The 24338-nt window shown below is 32.9% G+C and overlaps 2 protein-coding genes and 2 long non-coding RNA genes across 7 annotated transcripts; 2 read left to right on the forward strand and 2 right to left on the reverse strand.

The window, feature by feature from the left end:
• The first annotated feature begins 1748 nt into the window (after positions 1 to 1748).
• LOC127248784 (AP2-like ethylene-responsive transcription factor TOE3) lies at positions 1749 to 4227 on the forward strand. 3 transcript variants are annotated; one of them, XM_051271307.1, is made up of 9 exons: positions 1749 to 2343; positions 2487 to 2512; positions 2609 to 2639; positions 2740 to 2827; positions 2966 to 3111; positions 3239 to 3283; positions 3381 to 3481; positions 3570 to 3715; positions 3793 to 4227. In XM_051271307.1, the coding sequence occupies exons 1-9, from the start codon at positions 1817 to 1819 to the stop codon at positions 4030 to 4032; spliced, it is 1350 nt and encodes a 449-aa protein (XP_051127264.1). In that variant the 5' UTR covers positions 1749 to 1816; the 3' UTR covers positions 4033 to 4227. The 3 variants fall into 3 exon arrangements, with proteins under 3 accessions (XP_051127264.1, XP_051127266.1, XP_051127265.1); XM_051271309.1 differs by having other exon boundaries at positions 3834 to 4227; XM_051271308.1 differs by having other exon boundaries at positions 3597 to 3715.
• A 1241-nt stretch (positions 4228 to 5468) lies between these two features.
• LOC127248448 (OVARIAN TUMOR DOMAIN-containing deubiquitinating enzyme 7) lies at positions 5469 to 10979 on the reverse strand. Its single transcript, XM_051270789.1, has 13 exons — positions 10859 to 10979; positions 10384 to 10452; positions 10181 to 10290; positions 10018 to 10093; positions 9513 to 9662; positions 9246 to 9307; positions 8107 to 8191; positions 7860 to 8006; positions 7551 to 7638; positions 6725 to 6852; positions 6534 to 6628; positions 6003 to 6157; positions 5469 to 5847 (listed from the first exon to the last, which is right to left on the reverse strand). The coding sequence occupies exons 1-12, from the start codon at positions 10916 to 10918 to the stop codon at positions 6022 to 6024; spliced, it is 1206 nt and encodes a 401-aa protein (XP_051126746.1). The 5' UTR covers positions 10919 to 10979; the 3' UTR covers positions 5469 to 5847; positions 6003 to 6021.
• Positions 10980 to 14495: 3516 nt separating this feature from the next.
• Positions 14496 to 16976, forward strand: LOC127248713 (uncharacterized). Its single transcript, XR_007838134.1, has 4 exons — positions 14496 to 14682; positions 14772 to 14895; positions 15707 to 15844; positions 15987 to 16976. It is a non-coding gene; the product is annotated as an uncharacterized LOC127248713 (long non-coding RNA).
• A 1915-nt stretch (positions 16977 to 18891) lies between these two features.
• LOC127248934 (uncharacterized) lies at positions 18892 to 21708 on the reverse strand. 2 transcript variants are annotated; one of them, XR_007838203.1, is made up of 4 exons: positions 21300 to 21708; positions 20307 to 20342; positions 20172 to 20228; positions 18892 to 19701 (listed from the first exon to the last, which is right to left on the reverse strand). It is a non-coding gene; the product is annotated as an uncharacterized LOC127248934 (long non-coding RNA). The 2 variants fall into 2 exon arrangements; XR_007838202.1 differs by having other exon boundaries at positions 20172 to 20342.
• Positions 21709 to 24338: the final 2630 nt, after the last annotated feature.

The following is a 24338-nucleotide window of genomic DNA, read 5'->3' on the forward strand; positions in this document are numbered from 1 at the left end:
CGACCCAATTAATAATTTGGTCAAACCCGTTTAACCCATTTAATTAAATAGGTTAGGTTAAGGTCTACATTTTCGACCTGAAAATAACCCGTCTAACCTGTTTAATTAATATTATTTTAAATTTAAATATATTTTTAAAATTTTATCAATACAATTCAATATTTATGGCCAATTTTATAAAAATAAACAATAAAAAATAAAGGATTGTGTTATGTACTATTATGTATAGTGTTTGTTAATTCAATTCTTGAATATCGGTTTTATGATATGAATAAATAATTTTTTACTTTAATATGTATATATATTATGCATTAAAAAAATTTATTAGTATAAATTGTAATTTTAAATTAAAATTTAAAAATTTTAGATTTAAACGGGTTATATAAGTCATATTCAGGTTGACCCGGTTAATAAAAGGTCAGGTTAAAGTTGCAAATATCAACCCATTTAATTAAATGGGTCAGGTTCAGGTCAAAAGTTTTGTAACCCGTTTAAGCTGATCCGAACCTAAACCTGACCCGACCTGATCCGTTTGCCAGCCCTCTCTATATATATTTGCCAGCCCTCTCTATATATATATATATATACACTTTAGTGGAAATAGAGGTTTTATATCTGTGAGTTTGCAAGTTTATATTTTAATAGTTTTTATATGAATTGTATTGTAGTTATTGTATCTAATATTCTATAAAGAACTGAAAATTTATTATCTTATCTATATAATATATATTAAAAAATATATAATGCATTCCTCACGAAAACATATATTATTGTAAAATTAACACAATTAAAACAAGATAATGGAAGGTTTTCATGGATAGAGAATTTCTTAAGTCTATACACATTGTTATCACCATTATATTCGATATCACTAGCAAACAATGTCTTGATTTGCATTCATTTCATATTTATATATGCCAAAAAATTTTAATACATATATATATTTATTTAGAAGTTTCATTTATTTATTAGGATAACACGACCAACACCATTTTTAGAAGGGACTTTTCTTTGGTTGGAAGAAGGGGGGGGGGGGGGGGGGGGGGGGGTGGGGTTTCTCATATATATATGTGTGTTTGAATGGCTGAAAGAGACCAGGCTGTTGCTGTGGTCGAGAGTACGTATTTAATAGTTGATTGAATTTTGAACATATATACAAATACATAAATATATATATATAGCATCAGGAAAACAACAAAAGGAGGACTCCCTATGGATTTAAACCTCTTTATTACAACCATTTATTGCTCAGTTCATCACAAATACAGAAACCCAAGATTTTCCTTCTTCACCAAAACTAAATATAATTAATTTATTAATACTTTTCTCTCGATCATATATAGATATACATATATATATATATATACCTGGTGAAAAAGAATTGAAGAGCTGGCGGCACGAACATGTATGTATGATCGATAGCTAGAGGATAAAACCCTTTGAACAAATTGGGAATTAAACAGCAGCATCTTTTGAGAAATTGAAGTTGTTTAGGTTTCCTGAATAGAAACCCTCATTTTGTTATTCTGACTCACTTGTCTTGACAACCTTAGTATTAATTATTGCTTGAATTGCCGAGGCAGAGTTTCATCGAAAATATATATGGCCAATTAGGCAACCGCAAAAAGGATATCTATCTATCTATCTATACTACCGCCATAGCTACACCCCCACCCCACCCACCCCCCACTATTCACTTAGCTTAGCATACGAACTGACTGATCCAAGAAAAAGTTGCAGTAGTTCACTTTAATTATTTGGCAACAACTCCTCTCCCCTCCCTTCCCCTCTCCTGTCCTAAATTCGATTTTCGGAAATGTGGGATCTGAACACCTCGCCGGAGATAATTAATCATTCGGCCGGAGAAAATAACGGATCGGAGATCAGGCACGGCAGCGCCGACGCCAAGGGGAAGAGGGTTTTCTCAGAAGATAATTATAATCAAGAAATCATTAATGGGGAAAACGAGAGGAAGAAGATGATGATCAGGAGCAGCAGCAAGATCTTTGGCTTTTCCGTTCCTCATCATCACAGATACACTAATTCCGACGAGATTACCTCGTGCTCCTCGCCGGTGACGCGGCAGTTCTTGCCCGTCGATGACCCCCCGCCAGTTTTCGCCGCTGCACATTCAAAGATGCGATTTCCCCCCGCCGCCGCCGCCGGCGGGGTTAAATTCCATCAGCCGGAACTCCACGGCGGCAGCAGCTGTAATATCTTCGGCAACTCCAATATGCTGCAGCCTCTGAAGAAGACCCGCCGCCGTGGCCCGAGGTCCCGGAGCTCCCAGTTCCGCGGCGTCACGTTCTACCGGAGAACTGGACGTTGGGAGTCACACATATGGTATAGATATGTAAACATATATATATATGTATGGATGTATTTGTGTCTCTATATAATATAGTAGTGAAAAAATTGGATCTTTATTTCTGTCTTACACATGCAATTCCACTAATCAGTCCTTTTTTTTTTTTTTTCTTTATTAGGGATTGCGGGAAGCAAGTATATTTAGGTCACTTCTCAATTCATTCCAATATCTCTACCCATTCTATTTCTGGTAATTTCTTGATTTCATAAATAACTAGCCAAATCTTGTTTTGTTCACCAGGTGGATTCGATACAGCAGACGCAGCAGCCCGGTGAGCCCCCAAAAATTTTAAATTTAAATAATAATAATAATAAAATAAAAATTGAAACTTTACATTTTTCCTAATTCTTGGGAATGTGAATGTATTGCAGTGCATACGATAGGGCAGCCATAAAGTTTCGAGGAGTGGAAGCAGACATTAACTTCACTTTAATGGACTATAAACAAGATTTCGGCCTGGTAATAAAACATGGTTCAATTGAAAACCAAACCATGACTGAAATTCTTGCATTCCTTAACATTATATGTTCCTCAATTTTCTCAAATATATTGACAATGATCTGTGTAATATATTATGATATAATAATAATAATGCAGATGAGCAATTTAACCAAAGAGGAATTTGTTCAAGTGCTTCGTCGACAGAGCACTGGTTTTCCAAGGGGAAGTTCGAAGTATAGAGGTGTCACTTTACACAAATGTGGGAGATGGGAAGCTCGACTTGGCAGATTCTTGGGGAAAAAGTAAGAAATTGTTAACAAGCATTTGACTTTAATTTGATCCATCTGTATGAAAGTGTTGTGCTGAATTTTGGTTGTCTAATTTGCCACCTGTTTATGTTGTAATGAACTTTTTTTGTTGATGAAATAGGTACGTTTATTTGGGGCTCTTTGATACTGAAATCGAAGCTGCCAGGTGAGTGTACGTAATTAAATCGATTAGGGTTAGGGTTTTCCTGATTGATGCATTGTGCTATGACTAATCAATTTGGTGACTTCACTATTTGATTTAGGGCTTATGATAAAGCTTCCATCAGATTGAATGGAAAGGAAGCTGTCACCAATTTCGATCCGAATACTTATGTCGAAGAACTCAATGCTGCTACTGCTGCAGGTCATTTTGATCTGTCACAAGAAATTGCTAGTTTTCGATTTATTTACTTACATGTTATGATCTGCTAAAAAATTTCATGTAATATCAGAATCTTCGTACAACATTCTTGGTGCAGACCATAATCTGGATTTGAGTTTGGGTAATTCAGCAACAAAGCCAGCCATTGCCAATTCCAGGCCTAGAGATCGACATTCTTCACTGATGCAATTTCAACAAAGAGGATTAAGGCCAGAGGTACATATGAATAAATTAAAAAACAAGAAAAACCTAATTTGAGAAGAATTCTTTAGTTCTTTTTTTTTTTGGGGAAGGTTAATGTTATGCAATTTGGCACTGGTAATCATCCATGGAGGAGGACGGCGGCGGCGGCGGCAACCACCTACCGCGGCGGCGCAGACACCCGATTGCTGCTTCAAAACCAAACAAATCACCATTATTATTCGTCTCCAGGACCCTCCAAGATGAACAATGAAATGCTCAGATTTGGACAGGTGGAGACCACAATTGAACCCTACATGTTTCAAAAAATAAACCCTCCATTTACCTCATAACAGTTTCTTTCGTTCGTCTTGTCGTCAGGTAATGATAAGAACTGATGATCGATCAAATTACTTACTTTTATTATATATGTTGGGACATACATTAATTGTTTTATTTTTCTGGCTTCTCTGAATTATCTGAATTGTGAACAAACCTAAATCATGACAGACTTATCAATTTAGTCAGGAAAGCATGCAGCAATATTATTGGTCACACACACATATATATGTATAGATATACACACACAGGTTTCTGTCTCTGGAAAATGGACAGCAATAATGATATGATCAGATCTATCCCATATATTCATGTGATTGTGGTTTGCTTTGGAAAATTGCTATTAAGAAATATATATATATATATATATATGTGTGTGTGTGTGTTTGTGTGTGGATATTTATGCATATAGTGATGAATTAAATTGAAGAAATGTGGATACTGTTATGAGATTCAACCTGTTATATATGTAGCTTAGAAAATGTTCTTTTCATGATAGAATTGTAAACCCTTTTGTTTGAAATTGATGATTTTATAAATAGTACTTAAAAATATAACAAGTTGGAAATTTGCATGTATACGAAGAAAATTTACAAAAATTTTGGGACATGCAATTTAAAATTTAAAATAATAGGAAAAGATCTACCATAGATGAATATTTATATAAATACAAATTATACATTTGATTTCATAGAGATTGTGAGATTAAGCGTTGCTTAGCACAATTATAACATGACAGTACATAGGCTATGACAGATAAATTGATAGCACAAGATATATAAATTGATAGCACAAGATATATATCAATATAATTCAAATAAATTACATGATAACATACACAATACATACTATAATTAATCTCTATAATTGATCTTGGAACACAATATATATTCACAACATATGTATAAACTAGAACATACAATATATGTTAACTATCCATACTACATGTGTTGTCTAGTGTATTTCTATGTATTGTCTGCTATATTTTCGTGTAACACATTGCTACCAACTTATAAAATAATCAAAACAAAATACTAGCATTGAACAAATTGAATGTAAACAACCTTAATTGGCTAGTAGCCTTCATGAGGATATGATCCAAAAATAGAACAATATATTGAGAGTTTTCCCATATGGGGTTTTATTAACTTATTAGATTTCTTGAAAATAATTAGTTCCTATGAGCAAATAATTGACAAATCTGATGTTACACGACCTGTATATATTTGTTCCCCTCTAATTGGCATGTCTATATTGGCAGCTAGCAATAGCATACATTAATTATTAATCACATGTTGACATCAAAATTATCAATCTTGTACTCATATGTTTTCAAATAAGCAAGTTATATAACAATAATATCAACATTTAAAAAAAAAAAAAAAAAAGGGCAATTAATCATCAATCATGCTAATAGCTTTTATTTTAACATATTGAAGAATACCTCATTGGTGCTCTAGCTAAGATCCAAACCACTTTTTTTGCAATCATTATTATATTATTTGAAAGTTTAATTTATGATGAATGGCTATAAGATTATCATCATTTTGAAGACATGCATATAAATATATATGCAAGTCTCAATGAAAATGCATAATTTTATGGTTCTAGAATTACATACACTGTAATCTAGCTATACCACAGCAGCCAACCTCAGAAAAACAAAAACTTGTCTCTTCTGTATGGACTCGTCTGTTTCTTCTCTAAAACTGTATTCCAATCTTTCAATCTTCTTTCTCTTAATCTGCCTCTCTCTATATATATAAATATATTATCTGTATGTATATATGTATCAGCAATTGCACCTCTTGACAAGTTCCACCCTCAGTCTGCAGAAGCAAAAAGGAACAGCAGAGATCGATATATCAATATCAATATATCAGGAAATCCAGAATTCAAAAAGGAGAGAGGAAGGAGCTAATGAAACAAATGAAGAAGAATAGATGATGATGATGATGATGATGATGATATGAAGAGCTCCTACCTGGAAGTTGGGTTAGAACTTAGATGCAGAGTGCACCCATGTCAGGCGGCGCTCCTCCGTCGGATTGAATGGAGCTCGAGCTCGAAGTTGTGGATCCACCTTTTCCACCTTTCTTTCGATCTTTCCTACTCTTCCCATAGTCAACTGTTTGGTTACTGTCAGCATAATACCATTGTGTTATAAAGAAGCAAAACAAACAGAGTATTACCACAGATTTAATGCTCCAGAAGAACATGAAGTTTCGACATAAAATGGCATACTTTTATAGCAACCAATATTCTAGGAACTTATAGACAATAAATACACACAATCAACAGTGCTTATTGCATTTCATGATTGTAATAAGCCTCCAAACGAACTTCAAATGGTGATATATATATATATATATATATATACACTTCAAAGCCAGAAGCATTAACATAATCCATTTCATTAACCAAAAAATTCCATTAACAAACTGTATAACTGTGGGATTTCTAGATTTCCGAAAAAGAAAGAAAATATCATAAAGGGTGTTTTTAAGAAGCATACACTGGAAGTTTGGAGGAAGATTTCTTGGCTGTGCCGCAGCATGACTTATACTTCTTTCTTGAGCCACAGGGGCAAGCCTTGTTTCTTGAAATTTTCTGAAGAGGCATAGAAACACAGTTTATAACAAATCAGTTCATAAACAAACAAGAGACTAACAACATTTGATTGTAAGGTGTATGAATGATAACAACCTTTTCATCTGATTGCTGATTTTTCTTGTTGGAAGATGCATCGCCACTGTTTCCAGAAACGTTGAGTTTGTATGTCCGCTCTTCAACTTTCTCGCCATCCTTCTCAGAGTTCACTACTTGATGTTCATCTGTACAAGCCAAAAGATGAGAAGTTACTAACAGAGGAGCATTATCAAAATAGCCACTCAAGGATGACAGCAGAGTGCAGTAGAGTATGCAGAACATTAATTGACATTAGGATCCTTTGAATCAATTATATTCGATCAAAGCTGATTAAAGCAAGAGGCTAGAATAAGAAACTTCAATTCTCATTATAATGATGTTAATACCTTATCAGTGATGGAAAATAACAGGACAAAAGTATAATGATCACAAATAGCTCAATAAAGCCGTCTAAATGATAACAACCCTGATGAGTGATGAGAAGGAAAATTAATCACATGCATATGCACTTGCAACATTTAGAAAAACAACCTTCACTTAGCTGACACAATGTGTACTACATTAATTAAACTTTAAATGGGTAACTACAAAATAAAAATCAGCTATGGATCACATTTTCAAAGAAATGAAAAAGACCTAAATCAAAATCCTGAGAAAGAGGAGCAATAGATTTTGTCTTAGCATTTCTTGAAATGCGAAACTCATCATATAGTCATTAATTGTAATCAATGAATCATCACGGAAAAAAAGCCTAAATATAAATAGAGTATAGCGTGCGCAAGATACTATTCACATAAAGCAGTATAAACAATGAATAGATATTGGAAACCCAAAATAGAAGCCCAATGCCATATGAATGCTTTAGTGAATAACATGGATTCACCTTCAGCAGCCTTCTGATCTTCTATTCCCTGTACAGCAATAAGGAATTCTATTGCCGATTCAACATCACCACCAACTTGATGTAAAACCTAAAGTCACATTAAGAAAAGTAAAGAAAGGAGCACTTTAATCATCAAAACACATACATAAAAATTGTATACCGCAATTAATCAGGCCTCTTGAAAAAGAAAAATAATTTCACCATGGGGGGTTGGGAGGGGGGGGGGGGGGGGGGGGGGGGGGGGGCGGGGGGGAAGGGAGGCATTAGGTTTGTTTGGGACAATTAAGTAAGCCATTAACTAACAATAACCTCTTCAACTTTTGCAGTATCTTCACATCCACTTCCAGCCTTTACCAATTTAATGTATTCCCCAGGAACAGCATTCCTTCCACCTTCCTCCCTTGAGCTTGCAGTTGAGTTTGCTTTGCTTGATTTAGCAACAACATCAGCATCTCCCTTTTCGATGTAGTTAAAAAGTTGTCAGATTGAAGATCAAAAAAAGGTAAAATAGGACTGTTAATTTATTCTACAGCCATCCAAAACAAATGAGAGAAACCTTTATAACAATTGGCCTAGCTGGTCCAGAACAAGTGTCTTCCTTCAACCGAACGCTGTTGTAATGTTCCCCATCATGATAAGAACTGAAAAAAAGGTAATCAAGTAGAGAAAAAATAAATGAATGTGACAACTGCCAAAAAGCCTTTTGTACAATTTTCTTCTTTTGAATAGTAGAAAAAAGAATAAGAACATGAACTTCTAAAAGTTAGCAAAGCATAATCGAACAATTGTTGAAACATTAAGAAGGTTGAAAATCAAATTCCTCACTGCACCAATGTGGCTTCATAGAATTGGGTGTGGTTAGAAATATTTATAACCCTTATCTCAAAAAGTATATACCTCGAAAGATCAACCATTTTATTAGGAAAGTAAAGACTGCCTCAACTATAAACACGTGGCAGATCCAAACGTAACAACTAAAAAATCCACGACAAAAGTACAAGTACGCATGCATTTATTACAAGAGTTAATGAGAATGAATTTGGATTATGCGAATAACTTAAATATACGTTAAAAGGAACATAGAACATTCCATCATTGATTACCCTGCATAAGGTAAACTAAAAGTGAAGTCAGACAAAGCAAGAACAATTCCCAATTTTGTGTCAAACAGGGATATGTCAAGCTAAAAGAATCTACATCAGACTGCAGTACATGAAGTCTAGCTCACGTTAAAATATGCAACAAGGGTATTTAGGCCACGGAGCATCGAAATGTGGAATTAAGCCAGAGCGTTAGTGAGAAAAACAGGTTACAAATTTTGCATGATGGTAATTCAATTACAAGACCTGTTTGCAGTATAGAACATAATTTCCCATAATGGAGCAGCTGAATTTATTATTTCGTGAGCTTCATTGCTTATCACATTAAAGTTTATAAATGATTTAGTGAAGTTCAATTGACAAGTATACAACTGGCGAAATTTGTTATCTAGAAAGGTAAGTCGTAATGAAGAAGTGGACGTTATAAGCAGTTAATGTTTTGGAATGATTTTCACCTTTTACGGAAGGAGACAAAAAGAAAAAGACAAACTGAAAAAGAATGTCGGTCGGTGTGATCTTAAATATATTCTGGAAGGATAATTGCGCAAAAAATAAGCACTTTCAAGTGCACACACATGTATGTAGGAGCACTTACAGATGAATCATCCGAACTTCATTGTCGTTGAAATTCCTAATGTACAATCGCGGCAACATAGGCTGCACAAACAAGTTAACAAATGTCCTAATTGATCCACAAAATCTGAGACAATATCACTGAAATAACTTCGCATAAAAAGCCATTGCTTTAGTTTAAACAATAAGTTTGGATAAGTCTGCATAACTAACAATAACGACAACTACAACAAATCATGAGACAGTTTAACTAATGATTCAGAAAAAGAAAAAAAGCAGAATATCATACACTGTGAATGCAAATGTTGCAGCGTGTGACAAGCGAAGCCGCTTGCAACTCCAAGTTCCCCGCCCAAGTGCCATTTTTTGCCATGGATTCACAGTATTTGTTGAAGGGGACCTCATCCTCAACAAACGGTTGAAACATCATCGGATTCTCCTATCAAACGAAACATGTCGGTCAAATGGAAAAGCTCAGCCAAAAGCAACAAAATCTAGGTTTCGAAAACACTACGGAACATATTTTCACTTCCCACATCGGTTTTCCAACTGAAACATACTTCATTTTCAAACAAGACAATAACATAAGCTAAAAGGACTGCAAAGTAATTGATCGATGATCGCCGCAATCATAACTATCATCATAATCGATCGCCGCAATCATAACTATCCTCATAATCACTATGATACAGACAAAACTATAATCTACAACATTATACCAAATATGCCCAAAATCTACAATGCTGTAAGATCAGTGTCAAGAACACCATATATCAATTCTTCAAACTATTCACCTTTAGACATTTTACCGCCATTTTTCTGTACTTTTCGTGCTCGTCCTCGTCACCTTCTATCTGATCTGCGAGTGCCCTATTACAGAAAAATATAAATTGAATAAACACCAACAGCAGTGATGCCCAGATTAAATTCATTGCTTGAAACTGCAGACAGAGGAACCTGAACAGGCAATTCCCGTCTGCTGTGACTGTGATTATCTTCAATCCCATACAATCGAGTTGGCTCCGCAACTCGCAGGCATTGTTCTGTTTACCTCCACGTTTTTTGATCTGCCGACAACACAAAACACGTCAAAAACCGAAACCCCCCAAAACCAAAACGAAAGATATAATGATGTCGCAATCAGTGAGAGTAAGATTTACGAAGGTCGGTTTTGTTTCTCTGCTTGAATTGAGCTTTTGATGCTTTGCTTTAGCCATTGCTCCGTCCTCCTGTAGCCGTTAAAAGGGAATTATTCGTGAGAAACCCGTTAAAAAAAAATTAAGGGTTTGGAATTGGGCAAAGAGCTGGGGCGGGGACGGGGCGGACCTCCTGAACCCCGATTGTCTCTTCAGTTTTTTTTTTTTTTTTTTTTTTTCCGATTTTTTTTCGAGAAAAATCCGATACCCACACTTGCTCTGGTTGACTGAATTAATGGCGAAAAAACTAGTCCCAAATATATGCTGAACCTATTTTTAAAAAAATATGCTATTTGGGAGACACAGACAAGACAGAAAATGATGGATGGGGAAGAAAGTGTATCTGGGGACTGAAATTGGAAATCTTTCGAAAATCTGGACGCTCATCAGCCACGCACACAATCACACAGAGATAAACATATACAAATGAAATCTTGACCTCGGAATTGGCGGCTATAACATTAGCACTGCAGCGTTTGCTCCTCCTCGTATCCACCATTTTTATTGTCCTCGACGACGTCGAAATTCAGCGCAGTCAATTGCTGTGATGGATATGTGCCTCAGCGCAGTCAATTGCCAATGCCAATTGCTGCTATAAAAAGGGTGGAGGATATGCGCTCCATGCAATTTACTTGCCAATTATAATTAAGTTGTGTTCACACTTGTTTTAGTATTCCTTGGGGAGGGGTATTTTGAAATCCAGATTTTATTTCTTTTCTTTATTAAAAAAATGAGATATTATAAATATGGTTTGTTTAAAAGAATAAATAATAATGTCAATCTCTTTATTACTACTAATTAAACCAACAGACTCTTAATTGTGTTTGGTTGTAGGGTTTCTAAAAGATTCTGTTATTCATTAAAAAAAATAAAAAATAAATAAATAACCAAAAATTATTAAATTAAATATAGACTTTTCAATTTTTATATTATAACAATTTACATATTTTTTACTTGTGTCGAACTTATAAAAATTGATATTTTTTTACACATATAAACTCACTAAATTGAAACATACTTTACAAATATAAATTAATATAATTAATTATACATATTCAAAACCTCATTAATTTTATTTTTTAAAAATAAAAATAAATATTTTTATTTACATTTAAAACCTCGTATCTTTTATAAAATTAATTTATATTAATAAAAATAAATAAAAGTATTTTTATTTACTTATAAAAAAAATTATTCAATATGAAAAATATTTATATTACATATATTTTGTTGTGGTATAATTTCTAAAATATATAAATTCATATTCTAATTTTTTTCAATCATATATAATAAATTTATTTTCAAACTATAAATATTATTATTAATTACATAAAATAGTAATAAAATAACATCATAAGTCACTATTATTAACTAACTAAACATTAATTTTTTTAAATATTATGTCACTAATAAAATAGGTCAATTATCTTGGGACAAACAAGTATTAAAAATTTTAATTTTATATTTAAAATATAATATCAATATATATTTATATAATATTAACTTCAATTTTAAATTTTTTTATATTTAAAAAAGCAAATTCCACTAATAAAAGGTTTTGATTTGAAATTAGAATTGCGATAAGTTTTTGTTTAAATACTATTTTAATATAATTTTTTAAAAATTAATAATGGATATTTAAAAGAATACTAATATATGAACCGTGACAATTTTTACTTGAAATCAAAAGATAAAACTTTTTTTTTAATTATTTTTTTAAAAATTTTAATGCGTGTTTACATAAAAATATATTTTTTAATTCAAATTCAATAATAATTATTATAAGGACATTTTTGCTATATCGATTACAAAAAATTGTTTGATGTTAATATTGCATAATATTCACATTGTTCTCAATGTAATTACCTTTGTACCTATTATCAATGGTTAATAAATTATTATAATCATTGTATTTATTTAATTCGGGTTTTATATTAATTTTTGTATTCCTTAAATTGCATTATAGATATATACATATATATAATAGTGTTCACTTATAATATGAGCCGGGCTCTTACAATAGTCGAATAATTAATTATTAAAAAAGTGTAATCTAGGAACAAAATCGAGATAACATAATAGGGAACGTGCGTTTTAAAATAGACATATAACCCATTTCCTATTAGGGTGAGTTTGTTTGGTGGTTTGGATTTGAATTTGAATTGTAATATTTGTATAATATGATATAAATAGACATTGATGTGATACTATGTATATAAAATTAATTTTTTAGTACAATATAAAAAAATAAAAAATAAATATTTGATTTAATATTTAAAAAAAATAAAATAAAATTGATGAATAATATAATTTTGAAGATTTCCCCCAAACAAACACATCCTTAATAAATAAATAACTCATTACTTATTTATTATGTCAATATTATATGTATTTTATGAATAGCATGTAATAACATTACAATCATATGTATAAATATTATTCTTATAATATAAAATATTATTTGGAATTTTATTGTTATTATATATTGCAATATTTTTTAAAAAATAATAATATTCACATTTTAAATATTTTGTTTCACAAATCATAAAAATAGTAAGAAATTTTATTCTACCGAAACAATATTACAATTCTCGAGAACACTTTCACTATTCCAATAACTAATTATAAAAATTACACTATTTCTAGAATGCAAAAGCAATATTGTTTGTGGAATTTGAAATTTGAATTTAAATTTTAAATTAAAATAATTATTTAATATTGTATAAATAAATATCGATGTGAAATTTTAAGTGTAAAATTAAATTTTAATTTAATATACGAAAATAAAAAATAAATATTTGATTTCAGATTAGTCCTTTTTTATATACAATTATTCAAAATTCAAACTTCCAAACAAACACATATTTTCTCATTTTTATCTGTCTCAAAAAATAATTTTGTTTCAATTTTTCTTTTAACCAGCTCCCCACCTTTTTAAAAAAGCATCCCTATTTTTTCACTAAAATATTTTTACATCAAATATCAATATAATACTAATATTTTTTAATTATCGTGTTCATCATAAATGTCCATAATATTATTTTTGGACATATGGAGTAACATAATATTCTATGTCCCTGAACAAGGTATTTATTTGTCATTTACGTCATGGTATTTAATATTTAAAATATTATTACATTTGTATACAAATATAAATTTATATAATAGAACATTAATAAAGGTACTATTATTTTTAATTTTAATTTGTATTACGTATAAATATCATACTAATATTTAAATTCAACATTCAAAAATTAATAAGATATATAGTTAGGGAATAGAGATAGTATAATTTTATTAAAAATAATGATAAATATTGAATAGTGATAAATTTTAGATCAAAAAACTAAATCAAAAATACTTTTGATATATTTTAATATAGTCTATTATTACTCTAGGAAAAACGTATGTAATGTTTGTAATATTGTAACATAATATGTTTACAAAAGTATTACTCCCCTCTCCAATTCAAAATAGTTATTTTTATTATTTTTCGTCATTCTAATTTCAGATGGTCTATCTTCTATTTTACTAAAGTAATTATACACTAATATTAAAATATTATTAATTTATATTTAAATTAAAAATATGTTGTTATACACATTAGCAAAAATGTTAAAATCTCTATATTTTCACATAAATTACTATTATTTATTAATTGACTAAAAACTTAAAGAGTTAGTTTCAATTGAGACGAACGGAGTATTAAATAACAAATAAATATTAACTACAAAAAGTTAGAATGTATTGTATACTAATATAATTTAAATAAAATTAATTATATGAAACATTGCAGTATAATAAATAAATGTATTTCATAAAATTAAATATAAATATATAAAAATAAAAATACATGTATATATATATATTTTTTATATCATTAATAATTATTGGTTTTTTTATATAATTATTAATAACTAATTATTAGAAGAAAAAAAAAAAAAAACATCAAAAAAACCATAGCAGTTGAAGCGCAGTTCATTTATATCAAAGTGGGAAGCCTCAAGCCCATTAGGGGCCCAACCAATTGGGACGTGATTTTTTGTATCTTTCTAGGGTTTAAGAACGCTCCGGTTTTGAATGAGTTGCCAGAAATGACGTCCGAATGTGCAAGGGATCTCTCTCAACGATCTTATAGTTCAGCGAGGCCTTGATGCGTAGCGGCCAGTCATTGTATTCCATTGCTATCGCACCATAGAATGGATGGGGTAGCAACCTCGTGTTCCGTCTCTCGTCTCGCCACCGCCTTTTCGTCTCATCAAGGTTCATCGGAACATGCTTTCCGATTAATTTGTTCGAAAATTACTTGTAACGTCGGTAAATAATACTGCTTTGGATATTTGAATGTTTAGGGTGTAGTGGGGCTAGGGTGCGGCCTGCGGAGAATCGTTGATGCTCCTGTATTCAATTAGTGCGCCGGGATTGCTACGGTCAATGCTCGCCGCCAAGGTCGGATCCGGAGTTATCTTTCTGAAGGTAGCTAAATTTTTCGCCGTATCCTGTTTTCTCTGATTTGGTTTCGTTCCACTATCATTTGTCCTCTTAAATGGTTTTGCATCTCTATGTTCGGGTTTTAAATCGAAGCAGTAGAATTTTTTGGTTTCTTACTTGATTAATTTGTAAAGTTTGTTGGTCGACGTTTGACGCTGCCTTTTCAAATTTCAACGGTTCATGACATCGGTTGCCGAAATTTATAACATCTGCATTAGCTATGATATGTTGCATCGGTTTTTTCACGTTCAGTCCTTGATAAATGCCATGATAAACCTTGTTATAGAATTTATAGATAATAATCATGGCATGTTTAAAGTTTGAATGATGGAATGTAGTTCTTTTATTTTTTATTTTTTTTACTTATCTCAGGTTTAGCAACGAAACTATAGCAGGACCTTGTGAAATTCTGGAATACTGAGGTGCTGAGGAAGATAGACCATCTTGACAATTCAATTTAAATAATAATAAATTAAAAACAAAATGATTACATTGTTAGTAGAACACGGTCTTGTTCTCTACTTCTTGCATAAAACTATTGTGAGGCTGTTTATCTTATTTAAGTGATGCAATAGTCTGCTGCTATGTTGCTATATCTGAATCAGCCAGGCAGTTTTACAGATCTTTTGTAGGCAGATCTCTGTTTACAATTTATGTTTTAGGTTCCACGTGACACCATCCATTTGAAACATTCATCACGTATGGCCTGTTTGTTTTCTCCGCATTTGATTTACCATAAACACGAACTGTTTAACTACATCGATTGGCTACTCATGGGTTATTTGAACTTGTACAGTTACCACTCATCACAAAGGCTGCTTGCTGATGATCCGGCTTTCTCCAAACTCCAAACAACTACAGAAAATCCAGTAGCTGCACATTCCTACTATCAAATTAACCAAGATTTGTGCGCTTTTGTGATGTTGTCTTTCTGGTAATTCACTGGAGCCTAGATGCGTTTTCACTCGGCTTTTGTTTACAATGCTTTGCGAATGGCATCTCCTTTGAAGGTGGTTATGATATGCTTGGATTAACAAAATAATAAATTAGAACTACTGGTTATGATTTGTTTACAGCGGCCATTGCTGGGGGAATACTTTTTGATGTCCTGCTATCATACGAGGCTGCATTGTGATGGGTTCTAGTTTCCGCAATTTCCATGTTTGGTGGTTGAATTTGAGGTGTGTCATCACCTGCACAGCTTGCTGAAACCTTGCAATAAGAAAGTGCTCCACACAGTAAGTTCCTCTTTGTTAGACGATAATATGAAAATGCCCCTAAATCATTTTTATATAGGAATATGCTTTGGTATACTTATTTGCCTATATGAATATCCTTTGTTATACTTAAATCATTTGCCTATATGACATCACTTGCCCATTTTTTAGAAAACAATTTAATGATTCTATTGACTGAATAATTATGTGATGTAATTATGCAAGTTTAGAGTATTGTGGAGACATTTGATGTCATTAATTGGGAGTTTTGTTAATATTTTTTATATTTTTTTTTTGTTAAATGTGAAACACGGTTTGCTGGTGTAGGATTTACTTATATATAAATATATTAATTATATATTTATATACTAGAACTAACTTTAATAAAATAACTTTAAAAAGAAAAAAAAAAATCTGGATTATTATTATTATTTTTTTTAATTATTATTGTTACATGTGTCAAATCCTGATAGAAGGGTGATTTTGTACATGTTCTTTTGTTCACACATAGATACGTTATGCTTTCAAAATTTACATCAACCATTTTATGGATTTTGTACATATTTCTTTTGGCCATCAATGATTATGCTTTCGGGTGGAGTATTGAATTTGGGGATTGAATTGATAGTTGCAATTGACTGTGAAAAAAGCTTGTTAATGGTCATTTGTCCAGGTATTTCACTAATGCAATATCTTGTTTTATGTGTAGTTTATTGTCTATTTTTGTTGTTTCTTCAATTCTGTATTGTAAATTTTTGTCTGCCAGGTGTGTTTCTAATTATATTTGTATCTTCACTATGTTGATACATACTCAAGACATTACTGTAATAATATTTAAGCTAATAGATAAATAATATAAATGATTACCTATTAATAATATTTAATAATATGAATTTTAAAATGTCAACTGAAAGTACTCGCATTTACAATGATTGGGGAGATAGCATGTAGCCCAAACGGATTGGTTCGGGAGAACGTAACGATCGTGCAGATTGGGCTGAAACAGAAACGTATTGGCCCGGCTGCTCAATGGCCAACAGCACGTGGCTTGGTCAGTGGTTTGGGTAGGCAGCACGTGCTCTTGTCGATCAGAATTTGGGCCTGTCCGATGTGCTTGTAATGGCATTGCACTGGGCTGTATGCGATTGGACCTGTAGGATTGCCCTTCTATAAAGCCGAATTAGACCGGACTAGCTTGACAAGAATGCTCACGGGCCTACTGGGCTTTGACACGCTTTGCTAGCTTTTGGGGAACAGCCATTGGGCCTGTCGAATGGGCCTTGACCTAGCATGTGTATCTGTCGGCTTTGGGGCAACAGCCGTTGGGCCTAGTGAATGGGCCTTCTATTGAGTCGAATTGGGCCAGAATGGCATTATGGACCCAATGGGCCTTAGACATGCATGTGCTTTTGTCGGCTTTGGGGGAACAACTATTAGGCCTGTCGGATGGGCCTTTTAAAAAGCCGAATTGGGTCAAAACGGCTTGACAATAATAATTATGGGCCCAATGGGCCTCTCAATGCACTATTGTCGGCTTTGGGGGAACAACAATTGGGCGTTTGTTGGGCCTTGACCAAGCACATGATTTTGCCAGCTTTGGGGCAACAAACGTTGGGCCTGTAAAATGGGCCTTCTAAAAAGCATAATTGGGCCGGAGAGGTTTGACAAGAATGATTATGGGCTCAATGGGCCTAGCAGTACAAGTGCTTTTGTCGACTTTGGGGTAACAGCCATTGGGCCTGTCGGATGGTCCTTGACCAAGCATGTGCTTTTGTCGACGTTGGGGTAACAACCATTGGGCCTGTCGGATGGGCCTTGCCAAGCACGTGCGTTTGTCGGCTTTGGGGCAACAGGCGTTGGGCCTGTCGAATAGGCCTTCTATGAAGCCGAATTGGGCTGGAGAGGCTTAACAAGAATGATTATGGGCCCAGTGGGCCTTGTCGATCCACATGATTTTGTCGGTTATGGGGGAACAGAAATTGGGCCTGTCGAACGGACCTTAACGAAGCACGTGCTTTTGTCAGTTTTGGGGCAATAGCCATTGGGCCTGTCGGATAGGCTTTCCAAAAAGCCAAAATGGGCTGAAATGACTACAAAAGAATGATAATGGGCCCAATGAGCCTTAGCTTTTGTCGGAATTGGGGGAACAGCCCAAAATGGGCTGAAATGTCTATACAAGAATGATAATGGGCCCAATGAGCCTTAGCTTTTGTCGGCATTGGGGGAACAGCCATTGGGCCTGTCGGATAGGCATTCCATAAAGTCAAATTGGACTTGTAAGACTAAACAAGATTGATAATGGGCCTCTTGGCCCTTGACAATCCACATGCTTTTGTCAGCTTTGGGAGAATATCTGTTGGTCCTGTCGGCCGGGCCTTGACATACCACGTGCTATTGTCGGCTTTGGGGATACAGCCGTTGGGCCTGTCAGATAGACCTTCTAGAAAGCCAAATTGGGCCGAAATGGCTTGATGTCCTTGACCACTGCATGAGCTGTTGTCGGCTTTTGGGCAGCAGTGACTGGCCCGGTCGGATGGGCCTTTCATGACGCAGAATTGGGCCTTAGTGGCTTCGTTAGAAAGAATGCTGGGCAGATGGGCCTTCACAACTGTACATGGATCTGTCTGCCTCTCTATATGCAGGACGTGCTCCTGTCCGGTTTGGTAAGACAGCAGATGGGCTTGTCATATGGGCCTAAAATTATTATGGGCCGAGCTTGAGTGGAAACTAGTTTGTCCACCTGTCGGCCCTTGTGCGACAATAGTTGAGTCCAATTTGCTTGATTATAATGTTTGACAGTTGTACGTTGGCCTGTTGGGCTCTTGGCAGGCAGCAACTGCCCCTGTCGGTAAGCAATAGAGCCTATCAAATGGCACAATTTATAATATATTGGGCCTCATTGGCTGCTGGACCGCTACAAGTGGACCTATCCGGCTCTTGAGAGACAGCACGTGCACATGTTGGCTGTCGGGCGACATCTCTCAAGTCTGAGAAATGGGCTCTAGTAAACATTATGAGCCTTTGCCCCGACATGGTCCATGTTGCTCTTGTCAGACAATCCGTGCTCATGTTGTCCATTTTGTAACAGATATTGGGCCTCGTCACGTTTCCAATCCGGTCTGTGCCTAGCAGCGTAGCAATATCTGATTGGCCTGAGCGACCACAACATTTGGCCTGTGAGTTGACGTCATGGGCCTTTATCGACTACACATAAAGTTCGTTACTTGGTACTCCAAAAGGCTAATAACAGAGCTCTTCTGCAAGTAGTCTATACAGATTTTCAAAAGCAGGCCAGCACCGGGCAGACGTATCTTCTCGTCACTTCCTAACAGGGCTAAAAATGGACAAAAAGTTCCCAGAACTGGCTGCAATCAAACCAACCCAATGCATTTCCCACAGCAGACTATGATAGTAATTAGTCGACCCAGGTACCCTTGTACAAGAAAAAATCATAAAATCAAATAGATAAATACTGACTAAGCATAGAAGCTTACTTATCCATTGCAGTTTAATGCAACACAGGAGGGGCATTGAAAAGAACATCTCGTAATCTGTCTAACAGTTTGCTTTACACCTGCAATAACGGGAAAATTTAGTAACATGAAAAGGCAATGAAAAGCACAACTGCTCAATTCTCTGTGCATTTGAGTTACAGATGATAAAAGGATTGAACCTCCCACATGATTGAAAGACAGCTCCTTCGTTGAAACAAATGAAACTACACCAAGCACATCAATTATAATGAACTTCCCCAATTATGATTCCATTCAGGTATGCAATGTACTACACCAGCAGCCGGTACATAAATACAGCAAAACCAGTTGCAATATTTACCATGCACAAATTGACAAACCAGCTGATTGTATACACCACACCATTTAACTATTTACAGGATTATGGCTAAACTTGAATTGTAAATGCAAGTGAATTCAGTTTTTACATGTTAAAATTCATATAATTAACTTAAAGATTAGCAAAATAATTATCAGGAAAACTTAACCTATAATCCATGAAGAAAAATTAAAAAAGGAATAAAAGTTTTACCATGTGATGGAAGTCTCTTTTTATACCTATGCTTAACAAATTTCTCCCCCATAAGCCCTGGGCACCAAATGGAACACATTAAGCAAATATGGCACACCAGCAATATACATGGCAGCCACCATATCCACCACGCACCTCCATATAATTGTCTTCACAAGTGTTGTCAATGCCCTAATATGAAGAAAAGTGATTAAACTCGATTAATCGAAAGAAAAAACCAATCTGATTGCAAATCAAAGTGACATACAACATGCCAATAAAAATCAGCTTAACTATTTATCATATATACAACAATAATATATTCTTAACTGAGACATTGGCCAAGACAACTATACACACTCCAAATCCATTGAAAAATAAAAACACCTTGTGCAAGATCTTTCTACGGGATCACCCTTAAAAGATATATCAAACGGATGCAGAGAAAGGAAAACTATGCAGCCAAAGATTTAAGTTCTCATATATAGCACTAATAAATTCTTTGAATTTGTGGTTTCTGATTTGTGGGCAGGTAATTATTCTTCCAACTTCTAAGCATGCTACAAATAAAGTCAAGTGTTAATTGTGAATAGTTGTTTTTGTCCTGATTCGTTAATATTGCAGTTTTACTTTTGTTGAACTGCATATGTTGAAACATTGATTTTATATATTCCATAGACTTCTTGGCAAATGGTCACAATGGGATTGATGTTCACAGGTATGTTGTTTCGATAGCTTGAATCATAATGCTTCACAGACTAGTTTTAACGGAGTTGTTGTTAAAACATCATTTAGATTTCTTCACATCTGTTTTTACATCATTTAGATTTCTCTACATCTGCGATTTCATGGTTGTGTATCATTTAGGATTGATTTCTTAGAATAACCACAAGTTCGAAATGCAATCCTTATTCGCTCTTATGAACATTTCCACAAAGAAAAGCCGTGAACGATCACAATCATAACTAAAAGCTTTCATCTCTGAAAAAAACCAGTAAAACCTGCAGAAAATGCAATGTTTACTCATGAAATTTTTAATGGCATAACAAGCAATTCCTTCACGGTAGCCGCCACACATTAGTGAATTTTAAATAGTTCCAGACTTGAGCAACCAAAAATGCTTCGTTTGGTAAATTTACATGAGGTTACCTGCGCCGTGAGGTTCCTGTACTTTCACGTCAGGGTCGACGTTTTTAATTTTCAACTGCAACAAAAATGGCGGCCGGACAGGGGCAGACGAAGGCGACAAGTGGAGCCATGGAGGAGGCTGCGACGGCGACGGTTCCCGAAGTCGTAGACGAAGGCGACGGCTGCGTTTTCTTTCGCCCATGACTGCGAACGCGGGGGAAGCCGCTCCAAAAAAAAACAGAACAATTATTGAAAGAAGATCTCACCGTGGGGAACGGAAGCACCGGAGGAGGAAAAGAGAAAAGCAAGGAAGAACGAAGAAGGAAGAATAAGGGGAGAGGAGGAGAAGAAAAGAGTGAAGAAGAGAGAGGGTTGTACAAATGGCGGTTGTGCTTAGGGTTTTATTAGGGTTTTGTCGTTCATCCTTTTCTTATCGGGAATTAAAAAACGAGGGATGACGTTTCTTCTTCGAAATTTAAAGGAGAAAAAGTAGGGTGTGTTTGTTCAGGGGAGGTAAGGTAAAGTTAAGATTAAGTTTGGTTTTTATTTGAATTTTGAAATATGTTTGAATTTTGTTGTTTTTTTTTTAAAAAATTTAATTGGGATTTGGAGAATTTTGATGTGTATTGATTCGATGATAATGAATAAAATAATATAAATATATATTAAATTTAATTGATAAAATTTATATTGCATAATTTGATTATGAATTTATATTATACCTAACATATATATATATTTAAATTTTTATTTATTTGTATTATATAAAATTTTATTTTCTACAAATGACATATATATTATATATATTTTGTTACCATATAATTATTATAAATATTAAATAAATATAATATTTTGAAAAAAAATATTTAAAAAAAAAAGTGGCAACTTTTTGTTGCCATTTCTGCAGGAAATGTCGGGGGAGGGAGGGGCGTTCGGTTTGGAGAATTTTTTCTTCCAAACTGAACCAAAAGAAACAGACCCTAAAAAATCATATTTAGTTATACATATACTATGTTGAATTGAACCTGTAAATATATCTATATATATTTCATGACGTGAGAATTCGCTGTTCGAAAGTATATATTGGGGTAAACCCCCGATCGAATTTAATATCCTACAAACTAGATCATCTTTTACCGGACATAAAAATATATCTTTCGAGAATATAAACATATAATTCTTTGAATTTAAAGTTCCATCCCGAATTTAAAATATATTTTTTTTAATTTATTTTAATTTTACTTTAAAATATTTTTTTCGATTTTCTATAAAAATAATTATATATTAATATTAAAATCTTCTAACTTTTACCTAAATTACAAATCTATTATTTCCTTATGTCTATTTCAAATTGGTCATTTCTTTAGGTCTAATTCAAATGGGTATTGGAGATTTCCTAATAAATTAATAAATGATAATATTTTAATATTACAGTGTATAATTATATTTTTGTAATTTAAGTAAAAATAAAAATATTTTAATATTAATATTATTATTTTTTATAAGAATATTTTAATATTAATATTATTTTACTTTTTTAAATATAAAAGAAATATTATGAAGAGAGACAGTAATGAGAGAAATGATACTTTAAGGGTGCGTTTGTTTGAGGGTTTGGATTTTGAGATGAGATTTGAATAGTAAAAATTTTGAATTTGAATAATGGTATGATGTGATATAAATAGGTGTTGATGTGATATTTTGAATGTAAAATTGATTTTTAGTATAATATAAAAAATAAAAATAAGTGTTTGATTTGATATTTTTAGTGGAAAAAATTGGATGAATAGTGGAATTAAAATCCAATCCCCAAACAAACACACCCTGAGACTATTAAAGTACAATTATTTTATATATAAAAATATTATAACTATTAGTACTAATCTACTCCAAGTTCTATAGTAATAGTTTGAATTACGACACAAAGTATCATTTATATATATAAAAATATAAAAACTATTACAATAATGGTAAAAATGATAGTATTTGGGATGAAAATATATATATATTTTAATTTGAAATTGAATACAAAAATTGAAAATAATAATAATTAATTAATTAAAATAATATTTAATAAAATATAAATGGGTATTTGATATATTGTTTTAGGTGAAAAATAATCTTTTCATTAATATATATTGGGAAAAAATCACTTTTAATTATAGTCCAAATATAAAAATATTATCAATTTTAGTCCACATATAACCAAAATTCATCATCTCAATATAATCAAAACTCATCATTTTTTGTTCAAATATAAAATTTTTATCAATTTTAGTCTCAATATAACAAAAACTTATTATTTTTTGGTGCCAATAAAATTAAACCATATCTTTTTTTGTCCCACCGTCAACTTGATTGACATAAAATACTGACATGAAAAGAAATCAAACTTTATATTTGTATTTGAAGAAATTGCACAATCTTGCAAGTCCACGTCAGCATTACGATGAGTTTTGATTATATTGGGATTAAAATTGATAAAAAATTTATATTATGACAAAAAAAAAAAATTATATTGGAATCAAAATTGATAAAATTTTATTTTTAGGCCAAAATTAATAAATCTTGGTTATATTGTCACAAAAAATAATTTTTTCCTTGTATATATTACATGAAAATAATTATTTGGTAGAAAACAAATGATAATAAATAGTGCGAGAGCCTTTTCAATCTTAGAGAAACAATAATTTAACGGTGAGGATTCGTTCCAGCTTTTGGGCGATGGGGTCGATTTGCTTAAAGTCTTTTATGCATGTAATTTAAGAATGAAAGTGGAGTAGGAGAAGTGAAGGAGCAACTGATGCCATCTTTTCTGTCTGTTAATGGAATTCAATTATATCATTAATTGCACTTTAGTTGGTTCATGACAACATACACGACCAATAATCACTCTACCATTCCTTAATTAATTACCAAATGTCATAACCCTCCCTCCCACTCATTAATACTACTAATTAACTGTCCATTCCAAGAAATAAATAAAATATTTATTTGAATTATTATATAATGATTTTATTTTAATTTTATACCATTCAACCATATTTGGGATCCTATTAT

This window comes from Andrographis paniculata, unplaced genomic scaffold (genome assembly GCF_009805555.1).
Source record: "Andrographis paniculata isolate CXL003 unplaced genomic scaffold, ASM980555v1 Contig34END, whole genome shotgun sequence".
In the NCBI taxonomy this organism is placed as follows: domain Eukaryota; kingdom Viridiplantae; phylum Streptophyta; class Magnoliopsida; order Lamiales; family Acanthaceae; genus Andrographis; species Andrographis paniculata.